A 12392-nucleotide genomic window follows, 5' to 3' on the forward strand; every position below is an offset into this window, starting at 1 on the left:
TGCACCAATTGACGTGAGAGTCTTTTTGAGTTTTTGTCAAATTGTGTGGGATCCAACGAGAACATACCTTTCTCACAGCTAAATGATCATGTAATATTTTATATATGCTGGTGGAACTAATGCCTATGGTTGCCTCAATCTCACAGTATGTCACATGATGATCTTGCAGTATTAGGTTTTGCACAGCATCAATGTTTTCTTGAACAACAACTGATTTTGGACGACCTTCGCGAATCTCGTCGGTGAGCAAATGGCGGCCACGATTAAATTCGTTATACCAGCGTTTCACAGTGGCAAAGGATGGGGCTTCATCGCCAAATGTGGAAGTAAGTTGATCGATGCCCTCTTGTCTTGATAATCCACGTCGAAAATCGTAAAACATCATCGCACGAAAATGTTCACGAGTTAATTCCATTTTATTGTTGTCGCGCAATCTCCAAGGCAACATAAACAACACAAATGAAGCTATTGACAAAAACATTTGAAGTACGTTATGGTCAATAATGCCAGACAATTCCGTGCAAACGTCAAATCGCACCTAACTTCAATCAGTGTTGGCAAGGCTCAAAATATAAATAGTGACCCTCGTATAAGGAATTTAAATAATGTTCGTTAGTATTTCACTAGCCAACTCAGTATATCTGAATTACTTGACTTTCCAATACAAAATTCTTGTCTTGCCAATGCTGTCAAAGTGTTAATATAAAATTGCAGATTCTTATAACTAATATTAAAGATACAATTTTTTTTAAATGAAGAACGTGAATTTTTTAATCACCTGCTTAGTTTATGTATATCACCATGTCTGATGAATTTTGCCACTGAAAAACAAAACTGTGTATTAAAAATTTGTTTTGCAAATTTTCAGAACTGCGCTCTCATTTGCTGAATATTTGTAGAAATATAGGCTCATAGCCAAGGTTGTTAAAGGTCCAGGTATTTTAAATAAATTCAATTCCCATCCTGGAGAGAAAATCCGCAAGCGTAAATGGGTTCTGGACTGTAAAGAACATTTTTATCTGTCAAGTATTTCAATTCGGTCCAGGAACCTTTTTTCCCAGATGAATTTAAATACGTTCCCGGAACCTTTTTTCTGAACCAATTTAAATTCGGTCCAGGAACCTTTATTCCAGGAACAATGGAAATACAGTCCAAGAACCACTTTTTCCGAATCAGTTTAAATAGGGTCCAAGTTCCGTTTTGAAATGAAACAATATGCAACTTGGATCGAATACAGACCTGATGATAAACAGTTATCCACTTGTGAGCATGAAAGACGAATCCAGGTGCTGGCTGTCTTGAGAATCTAAGGTACAAGGTTGAAATGGATGAAACGCAAACGCTTCAGTCGCCTTACCCATCTCCATGCAGTCCCATTGTATTGTGTGCGTTCCTTCCCTTGGTTGAAGCAACACTGCCCGTCTCTGTTGTGATATCTGCTAGGAACACAGCAGCCTCACGTTACATCATCCAACGGCTTATATTGGCTGCGGTTCCCCGGATTGGATGCCGGAGCAACACGTGACGGGTTTGTTTGAACTCAGTATATTGCCACACTAATATAGTCCATTGCGTTATGTACAGTAACTCTTCGACAAGGGACTTTTTGAACGTGACCCACGAGAGAACAACAGCGTTATGATTTATTTCCTGCAATATGGTTTCTACGACCGCAGTGTGACATTCCAGTGTAAACGTACTTGCGTTCATTTTTGGAAGGCAACTTTTAATTGGTCAATCCTGGTCTACGAATTGTAAAGAAATTCAATCCCTGACTGAGTGAGAAAATCAGCGAATGAATGATTTCTAGACAGTGTATAATACAGTGCGTCCATTTCCATCTTCAGCCGAGAGATCGGGAGAAACGTGGCGGGCGGCGCTGGCGGAGATGCCGACATTTGCGGCTGTAATGACCGCTTATGTTTATGGACATATGCAGACAATGATATAAATATTGCAAAACGAGCACTAACCTGTGTTATAATTTATCATTTGTAATTCATCCAAGTTCTGCTCTTATATACACATAAAATACGCTTTAGAAACGATGTTAAGAGCCACAGATAATAAAACATTTTAATCATAGTTTTGACCAGTAACGTCCTGCTTAAGTTCATATCCTTGAAAGAGTTTTGTGCCGATGGGGATCGTTTGGAGGTTTTGAATGTGCAACACTGTATCAAGATTACGCTGTAGACGAAACCGTTAAAAGTCAATGGTGTTCGTGAGCTTAACAGAAATTGAGGGTATTTGAAAATAAGATCCTTAGGAAAATCTTTGGACCTAAAAGGGATGAGGAGACAGGTGAGTGGAGAAGGTTACATAATTTAGAAGTACATAATTTGTATTCATGTCCAGATATTATTAGAATAATTAAATCAAGAAGACTTAGGTGGGCAGGCCATGTGGCACGAATGGGAGAGGAAAGAGGAGTTTACAGGATTCTTGTTGGGAAACCTGATGGTAAGAGACCTGTAGGAAGGCCAAGACGAAGATGGAGGGACAACATTGAGATGGACCTAAGAGAAATCGGTAGGGATGGAAAAGAGTATATAGATCTTGCTGAAGATAGTGAAAGATGGAAGGCCTATGTTGCTGCAGCCATGAACCTTCGGGTTTAAGAAGGCTAGGGAGTTAGTTAGTTAGTTCGTGAGCTTCCTTGCAATCCGAAATCTCCGAGCTCGAGTTTTTTGATCCTTCGCGACAGCGACGTGAATATAGTGGCGAGCAGATGTAAACCAAGAGCGTGTTAATTTCGTACTGTGCGCAAGAGTTGATTGATTGATTGATTTAGTTTATTTTACTTCGAGTTTTGTGCCTCTTCGCTAATTTGCGAAGATGGGGATGAGTGATGAAATGATGAAATTGATGAATGGACATTCACAAACAACCAAGCCCGACCGGGATTCGAACCCGGGACCCTTGGCGTCGCAGCGCGATGTGCTAACCACTCGGCCACAGGGTCGGGCTGTTATTATTGGTTACTTGCCGTTACTTGTTTGTGTTATTGCAGTGTTTATGTGTATTGTGTCAGTGAGAGGATTGGAATGCCAGCTGCAAGGTTCACGTTACGAGGGGGTCTGATATGTTCTCAGCCCGACCCAGAAGGACTTTAGCTACAGGCACGAAAGTTTCAGGCTATTCAACGTATTCTCCCCGAAAGTCCACACACTTGGCACTTGGTGGATATCAGTTTGAACAACTCTTATAACACAAGTTAGTGCTCGTTTTGCAATATTTATATAAATGTCTGCATATGTCCATAAAAATAAGCGGACATTACAGGCCGCAAATGTCGGCATCATGGTCAGCGCCGCCCGCCACACTTCTCCCGATCTCTCGGCTGCAGATCGAAATGGACGCACGGTATCTTTTCATATATAAAGCATTTCAATTCTGTCCAGGAACCTTTTTTCCCAATCAATTGAAATACGGTCCAGGAACCTTTTTTCTGAATGAATTTTAATTTGGTCCAGGAACCATCAATTTAAACACGGTCCAGGAACTTTTTTTTCAATGAAACAATACGCAACTTGGACCAAATTTAAATTGTTAGAAAAAAGGTTCCGGCCCTGCATCGGAACCCAATAGTTCCTGGATCTTTAACAACCCTGATCGTAACATTAAATTCTCAGGTCATTAAAGTACCAAATACACTGATCTGCATTTTTTTATTGTTTTATATATATTGGGACTTAATCTGATATTGACCAATTATTAGAGGCACATATTTTTGGTAAATAAAAAAGCAAAATTTCGGTACAAAAAGGAGTCAATTTCGGGTTCAAAAGCGGTAAATAAAATGAAATATCGGTGTTATAGCAGTGAAAAATTGGATGAAAAGTGGTATATAAAAATACATTTTGGTTTTAAAATTGTGAATATAATCCTAAATTTGATTTAAAAACTACACTTATTCCACAGAATTAACATTTCACTTCTAATAGCACATTTTTGTAGTTACAGGAGTATTAAGTTTATTTCTGTGTAAAGGAGTCCATTTTTGCTTCTCCAATATTAACAGCAGAATTAAACAATTTTTCGGGAATTGCATAACACTCAGGATAATTCAGACCTCAGAAGGTGTCGCGTCGGTGAATAAACCCTAAATTTCGTGTTTAAGAGTTAATTTCGCTTTTTGCAGTTCATTTCGCATTATTTCGTGACAAAACATGGTCACAAAATGCATCTCGCACCTTTCAAAAACATGAAAAATTAACACTACAATGTGTTTTTTCAAATTTCGTTTTTTCGTCAAAAACGAAATATGCATGCCTCTACCAATTATGCAAGCTTTTCTTACACTCAGATTTATGAAGTTGCCTAGCCTTAGCTATTTTGCACATAAGTTTAGACACTTTTTCACTAGATGTGTCTTGTGTATAAGCAACAACTTTGATGCCAAATGTGAAGAGAAATAAAGAGTATATTTGGTTTTTGTCCTGTATTGTTACATTTTTGTTATTGTCATGGCATATTTTGAATACGTATTTTTGAAAAAATATAGTATGCTTGTAATGTAATTACTAACTATAGTTCTTAATGTTATCATTCAGTGTCTGGATTGTTTCAAATTTTGATATTTTTCGTGAGTACTGCATGTTACTAAATCATGAAATAAGCCAGGAAAGCTGCTGAAGTAATAAAACTTAATCAGATTAAGTGATAGTCTCGTGGTCTTGCCATCAAAGATTTGTGGGTTGAGTTAAGCTTTCAAACATAGGGAATTGGAATAAGTAACAGGGAATTAATATTTATTTATATAGTAGTAAATGCTAACAGAATTTACAAAGAATTATACAGGGTGGGTGAGAAATAACTAGCCATTGAACATTTGCTATAGTTTTTGTGTGTAACATGTTGTTTCCTTTCCTTATATTTTCAGCCAACAATAAAGAAGTTAGTGACTGTGACCGAAATGCTCAGTAAACATAAACAAAAGTACCTGGAAATGATTAGATAGTTGTGCTTCCTGAAGATATGGTGCTGTGTGTGGGATCATGTCGTAACACTCCATTTTTTATTTCAGTTTTTTAAAGCAAGATCAATATCTGCAGAAGCGAATGGTTATTTGAGCAGCAAGGCATAATAGACAAACTTATCATGTGTTCATTATTTCATATACAAGTGTGATTATGTTCAAAGACAAATTAAAGAATTCCTAGGATTTTAAATACTCTTATATATATACATATATGAATATATTAATCTTCAAGTGCATAAAAGGTTCAATTTTTAAGAGACATTTTTTTAAAAAAAATTTGTTTTGTAATTTGTGTCAGATGAGCATGTATATGTGTGTGTACAAGGGTGACTGTTGGATGATGTTGAGTATTTGATTGTATAATAGATATTGTACATATTTTCATGCATGTTGATATATGCATTTTTGTACAGAATGGCATTACTCTTGAAGCAGTATATTAAAAATAGCATAAACCTTTGTAGGGCTTTATTAAAAAAAAAATCATATTTTCATTTCATTATTGATTTTGATCTTCTCGTGCGATTGTATGAAAGTGTCTTTTTTGAGAAGAACAGTCATTGTCTGTGAAATAAATGAAAAGCATTGTGAATAGTTTCAAATATATCTGTTGTATAAATAGTACCCTCCTGCAATCTGCAAATGCATTTTACAGTTAGCAATAAAGATGTATTTTAGATATTTGAAAATTTACGTATATTTTCATTCTGGAAGCAGTTTAGCTGTTTACAAAAAGACTGCTTCAGCACCTTCATTTGTTTATTTGTTTGGTACATATACATGCATGTCAAATGTCTGAAAATGTATTTTGTCGACCTTTGTAGTGGAGTGGTTATCAGAGCATGCTTCATTCCTGGCCAAGGCATGGGTGTTCTTCGTGAGTGTCCCACCATCAATTCATCATCATCACTCATCCTCATCTTCGTGATTAGATTAGCCAAAAAGTGGCAGAAACTTAATACAACATGTGGCCATGCATAACAAGAAATACAAATGTTGCATCCCTAACAACTGGAATCTATTACTTAAATATATCCACCCAAACAGTATACTGTAAACAGGATTAGGTAAGCTAGAACATTAGAGAATGGGCTGGAAAATTTATTTTAAAATACCTGAGTCTTAATGTATTTTGGCAAAGTGAGTGGGAGTTCCTCCACTGACATTTATGAAAATGGTTTAGAATGAATCCTTACCACATGTAACATATTTTAGCCGGGGATGCTGGTGAAAAATTGGTAAAAAAAAATAAATTGTTAAACTCATTTTATATCTCCTATGTTTAGTTGCCTTGGCCTTCTACAAGAACATGATTAATCCAGCACATTAGTTAATATGGTTATAGATCTGATTTTTTTTCACATTTGATACAAATGCACTTTGTTTTAATGTAGAATATGAATATTGCATCTTGGATATGTCTGTTGTAATTCTATTTCAGATTTTCATCAAAACGATTACTTGCTCCACAAGGAAACTTTTCCCCTGCTCAGGTAAGATTCCACCACAAATATAGCTTCACTGTATGATTTGAATGCCTGATGCTGGAGGCAAATGTCATGGCATCACAGGAGAGAAAGTTTTTGTTATTTTTGGTATGAAACTCTGCATTATTTCTAAAATAAATAAATAATAATGCAAGGAAACCATGTGTAATATATGTTTTTCACCTGTTACAATGTTTTAATGAAAGTATTGATATAAAAACTAGAGCTGAGCCATTATCCAGTATCAGCTGATACCAGTGGTATTGGTATCTGTAAGTTTTGGTTGGATTTTTACTAATACTTGTCAATATTGGCAAGTACACCAGGAAGCTAACGTTCTGCAACCGCATCCGTATCCATCTACAGTATTGGTTGATCAATAAGGGAAATTGCAAAAAGTGAAATAAATGATCGGTCTGCTCCTTTAGCACCCCTGCAAAAGTATTAAATAAATATTGGTACAATGATTTAAAAAGTTTAAGCACTCTGAACTAGAAAAGCAGCTGAAAGGAGAGAGTAATATGTTGTACGAAAATAAATGTTGACACTTTGCATGCGGTATTATTTTAGAACTTAGATCTGCTTATGTAATTGTGGTAACAAGTTTTCTCTCACATTTCGGCCTGTGTATGGGACTGTGAGGAAATTGGGGATCTAGGAATGAGTAGCTTAACCAGGTCACTGAAACATACGACGACTGAGTTCATCGTACTGACCACACGTCACCCCATAACTGGTTGAATGATCTCCCACCTCGGCAGTTGGTAGGTAGGCCCTGGCTCTCATGGGCTCCTGTTGTACCTGTATACTACATGCCAAATTCATGTAAACCTAAGTCAATTTAATTTAAGAGATGGCATTTTATCTGCATGAAAGTTGTGCAAATTACTCAAGTTTAATATATATATATTATTAACTTAAGTTTTGCGAGTATCGAGGTAACTCCAGCGATGTTTTAGGATGCAACTGCTCCCTTCCTCAAGCTGCTCACGTTTAGTTTATGTATAAATCATAACCACGTCGAACTCCCCATAAGTACAGGATATAGGATTGGTAAAAGGTGTGTGGTTAAAAACATTAAAAATCTGAAACCCATTACAAGTGCACGTCAAACTACCATGCAGTTTTCCCAATTAGAAACTGCTCCTTGAAATGTTAAAACTTTATAACGGTGAATAGCCACGGCCCTGGTTTGAAACTGCATTGTCCCTGTAGTTTCAAAGTCGACCATAGGATGGCGCGGGAAAACTCGTTTCCAGGGACAAGTTTCTAAGTTGGCACTAATTAGAGATTGGTTGGTATCTTAGAGTATGGAAGAGAGAGCCTAATCGTGTATTCTGGGTGAGGTAAAACCAACCATCTTGGGTATCACACTGATACAATGGTGGAAGTAGTGATTTGAGCATGGAATGTTCGTTTATAATGCATAATTTTTGTACATTATGGTGACATTGCGAGTAGATAAGAAATAAGAAACCGTGACACACTGCGCAGTTTTTGGATGCAACAACAGAAGTGACAATATTGTTGTTATATAAATTTGAAGACTTTGCCATTTGATCCATTGGATCAGTGAATATTGAGCGCAACTGTTTTCCATTATTATCATCATCATTATTTTACATTTTAGTGAACTGAAATTCGTAGTTGTTCTATTTTATTATTAACTTTTGCTCAACTTGTTCAAGAAAAGGCTTGAATAAAAGTTGGGGGAATCTTAGTCTTAAAGTTTTTCATAATTGGGAAAAGAGAGACGCGGTAGTATATAAATACGGAGAAACTAGTACTCACTTTTATCCGCGAAGCTGTTTTTTCTTCTTTTTCGATTAATTTCAGTGGCCACTGCCACCATCCTCGTTGGAACTTGCTGCACTGCACTGAAGAAAAAACAGCTTCGCGGATAAAAGTGAGTACTAGTTTCTCCGTATTTATTAAAGTTTTTGTTGCGAGACCTTTAACATGAAAATATAATGCGGTTTCTGTGTTTTATTCTATTTCGATACTAACTATTTCTTCTATTAACAATAAAAATAAGAAGCTTTCTGCTTATTTGTAACTTCATATGAATGATGCCCCCCTTCCCGATGCCCATGGTGTGTGTATTTTAAATGTGTTCCATGTAGTTATTAAAAATATGTTGAGGATGATCTTCTGGTAAGGTACCCAAAAGTAAACTTCCTCATAGTACATCCCGGTAACTACTGCTTCTAGGGTGACAAGGCTCTGGCATCTTGACCCATGGCCAGGATAATCCCCTGTGGAGTTGACACCCTGTGTTTTTCCTTGCGTGTGCTGAGTACAGCCACAGCATTTAACAAGGTGATGGAGATTTTATCTTCGGGGATAGTGTACTTTTAGTTCTTGTTAATCCATTACATTACAGTGTTTAAAAATTGACAAACTTTTCAACAGACATATTTTAATTTCTTGTTGGAGCCCAATTGTCAGTTTTATTTAATTAATGGGCTTATCACCGTATTGCGTGACCTGCAAAAATTGCCTAATTACATCCCATAGAATAAGATTGGAAGCCATGTTAAAAGTGTAATTTTAATATTTAACAAGATATTATTGTTACAAGAATGTTAGAGTTTCTGACATTACAATTATTTTCGCGATAATATTCGTTCATAAATTTTAAAATTACAATACGTTTAGAACACTCGGGTTTACAGGACAGCTTCCTCAATATATTTTATCATATTGTAAAAAGTATGTACGAGTTATTGACTTTCCTGCAGAAACGACAATTTTCTTTAGTTAATATACATAGTTTTCAAATTTATGTATTTTTCCTACTTTTGCGTCACTTTTCTGTAACCATTGCTAATCATGGCATCATCAGCAGCAGCCTTCGCAGTTTCCTGCCTCTGACTGGGTTGGCATAGAAGTCAAGCCTCTACATTATTTCCTGGTCTTCCACCACTCCTCTCTTTTCACGGTGTTACAATCTTGTACTCTTCTCCTATCACTCTCCACTATCTGCTCTTTCCACCGACATCTTGGTCTCCCCTTTGGCCTTATTCCCACTCCATGTGCATTATAATCTCTTACTGGTAGTCTTTCTGCATCCATCCTCTTCATGTGTCCGAACCATCTCATCTGTGCCTCCCATAGACTCCTTAAAAATTTCATGTCCACTACCTGCATCTTTTTCTTGTCTCTCTATGTCACGTAATTATTGGCACATAGTATGTGTTATATACACTGGTGAAAACAATTAAAGGGACAAATGGTTTTTAATGCAAAAACAAAAGATAACAACGAAATAACGTCAAACGTGGCCACAATATCATCCCAGAACAAAACATTAGATGAGAAAACAAACATGGGTACAACCACCACCCATGAAAACAAAAAATGCCAAATGTCCAGCACAGCAGCTGACCGACGCTCTGTCAGTTAGGCCAAAAAAAACATGTCTAATAGGGCGTATGATCGCCCCTTACAGCAATACAACTCTGGCATCGGCGATGCATACTGTGTACGAGGGTCCTTAGCAATTCCTGTGGTAACCGCACCCACTCTTGCACTAAGGCACACTCGAGCTCATCGATGGTTGTTGGAGCTGGTTGGAGGGTTGCAATTGAGCATCCAAGGGCGTTCCATACGTGTTCTATGGGATTAAGGTCAGGGGACATCGCAGGCCACGGCAATCGTCGAATATCCTCTGATTGAAGGTATTCATCCACCAACTGCGCCCTATGTGGACGGGCGTTGTCGTCCATAAACATGAACTGCGGTCCATATGCTCCGCGGAAAAGTTGCACGTAGGGTGCAAGGATCTCATCCCTGTATCGCTGACCTGTCAGAGAACCTCTATCGAAACATGAGCACCGTACGCCCGCCTGCCATGATGCCCGCCCACACCATCACACCCCCTCTGCCATAGTGGTCCTTTTCGACAATGTTTGAGGGCCGATATCGACTCCCCGTTTCTCGCCAGATGAGAACACGTCTTGAGTCGCTGTCCAGACTGAATCGCGACTCATCACTGAAGAGAATGCGCCCCCAATCATTATCCGTCCAATACAGGTGTTCTCTGCTCCATGATAACCGAGCCCTTTTGTGCTGCACAGACAAAGGGATGCACACTACAGGGTGCCTCGCATACAACCCACCTTCATGCAGTCTCTGGGCGACTGTTATGCGTGAAATTGATGTCCCTGTTGCATTATACAGGTTTCAAGACAGCTGTGTTGCTGTCGCGGACCTATCCCTCTTGGCGAGAAGTCGCAAATAACGGTCTTCAGCCGGCATTGTAGCCCTTTTGCGGCCTTGACCACGTCGGCGGACCACTGTTCCTGTCTCTGAGAACTGTTTCCACAGCGTGGACACCACATTTCTCAGAACCCCGAGGTCCCTACAACAGGTTGCCTGTGATTGGCCTGCCTCGAGTCTTCCAGCTATCCTCCATCTTGTGGCATCATCTAAACGATGCCGACTCGCCATACTAACGATGGGTAAACACAGAAATTCAAAACACACAGATTGCCCAATGCTACGGTGTTTCACAACGTACTGCGGCTCCGATCCACGCCGAGCAACTGAGTACCTCTACACACACGCGATCACAGCGCCACCGCCGTACGACGTCATCGACAACTGCGTGGCACGGTTTGTGCGCAACACACGTAGCTATCGTCTGCTCCCTTCTTTGCTTCTCGCCCTTCCATATTTTTATTTTCTTTTAAGAAATACCATTTGTCCCTTTAATTGTTTTCACCAGTGTATTATCTTCTTGCATTTCATAGGTACATACATCCCTGTTCCATATTAATCTTCGAATGCTTTGATATAGTCCACCACCCATTTGTCCTCTTCTGTTTACCTCCTCATCTATTCTTCAACTCTTCTCAATCATGACAATGAGGATGAATGGTTTATTTAATTATTCTCTTATCTATAGTCACTTTCTGCCACTTTCGGCTAATTGTGAGAACGAGGAAGAATGATGAATGATGAGCAGTGTGGGGATGGAGGAGCAGGAAGATCCCATCCTTCCAACTTGGCGTCTTTCCTAGTTTTTGTGTTGTCTATTTTATGCATAGATAAGCTGATCAAGACTGGATCCAAGCCACTATGTGCCTCTGGTGTAAAAATAAGTAACTGAAGTAACCCTGCTTTCAAAATTATTGAATGGCTGGAATCATGATAATAAATAACAGAATCTATTTACCAGTGGTCGGTAATTTTTTTAATATCCACATGGTTATTTTTAATTTTTTAATCCAGAAGTAGCGGAAAAAGTAGCGAGCTACTTTTTGTAGCTATAGCGAAGCTACATTTTGGAAGAGTAGCTGTAGTTGTAGCGAAGCTACTTCTAAAATTTAGCGTTCTGATCACTGATATATACCCGTCTGTGTATTCAATTTATCTGAAGCCAAAAACTCTAAATGAGTTTCCGAAATATTACATGCTTCAAATCAGCTTCTGCGATGTCAGAGGACTAGTCCAGTATAATCAACATTTAACACAGTGAATTGTAAAAGCATTATATTTAGTTTTCTGACCTAATCATCCTTTTTCTTGTTAATTCAGAATGTTGACTTCCAGGGACGTAGCTAGATTGATTAGTTTGGAGGGGGGGGGGGGGCAAACGTAAGATTTTTTTTCTATCAAACTATTATAAATTAACTATTTATACCCCATATAGGCTTATACTGTATACATACATTATATATAGTATATATATATATATATAGTCTTAGAAAGGAACAAGGGCCTCACCGATGGTGCATGGTAGCATCGTCGCCTTGTAATCAAGGTGTACCGGGTTCAATACCCTGTAGATGCTCATAGTGGTTCGGATCCCACTTTACACTATAGGACCCGTCTTGATTAGCCTTACTGTGCATAAAGTGCACTTAGAACACCAACTCAATCAATCAATAAATTGGAAAGGAACATAATTTTCTTCT

General features: G+C 38.2%; 1 protein-coding gene across 1 annotated transcript in view; it reads left to right on the forward strand.

The window, feature by feature from the left end:
• vap (RAS p21 protein activator vap) overlaps nucleotides 1-6021 on the forward strand; it is a 46080-nt gene extending 40059 nt beyond the window's left edge. Inside the window, exon 18 of the mRNA XM_083140919.1 lies at nucleotides 4886-6021. Within this exon, the coding sequence (XP_082997045.1) occupies nucleotides 4886-4963 (78 nt within the window). The 3' untranslated portion in view covers nucleotides 4964-6021. The remainder of the gene's footprint in view (nucleotides 1-4885) is intronic.
• The last annotated feature ends 6371 nt before the right edge of the window (nucleotides 6022-12392 follow it).

This window comes from Lepisma saccharinum, chromosome 19, assembly GCF_977018435.1.
Source record: "Lepisma saccharinum chromosome 19, izLepSacc3.1, whole genome shotgun sequence".
Classification (NCBI taxonomy): domain Eukaryota; kingdom Metazoa; phylum Arthropoda; class Insecta; order Zygentoma; family Lepismatidae; genus Lepisma; species Lepisma saccharinum.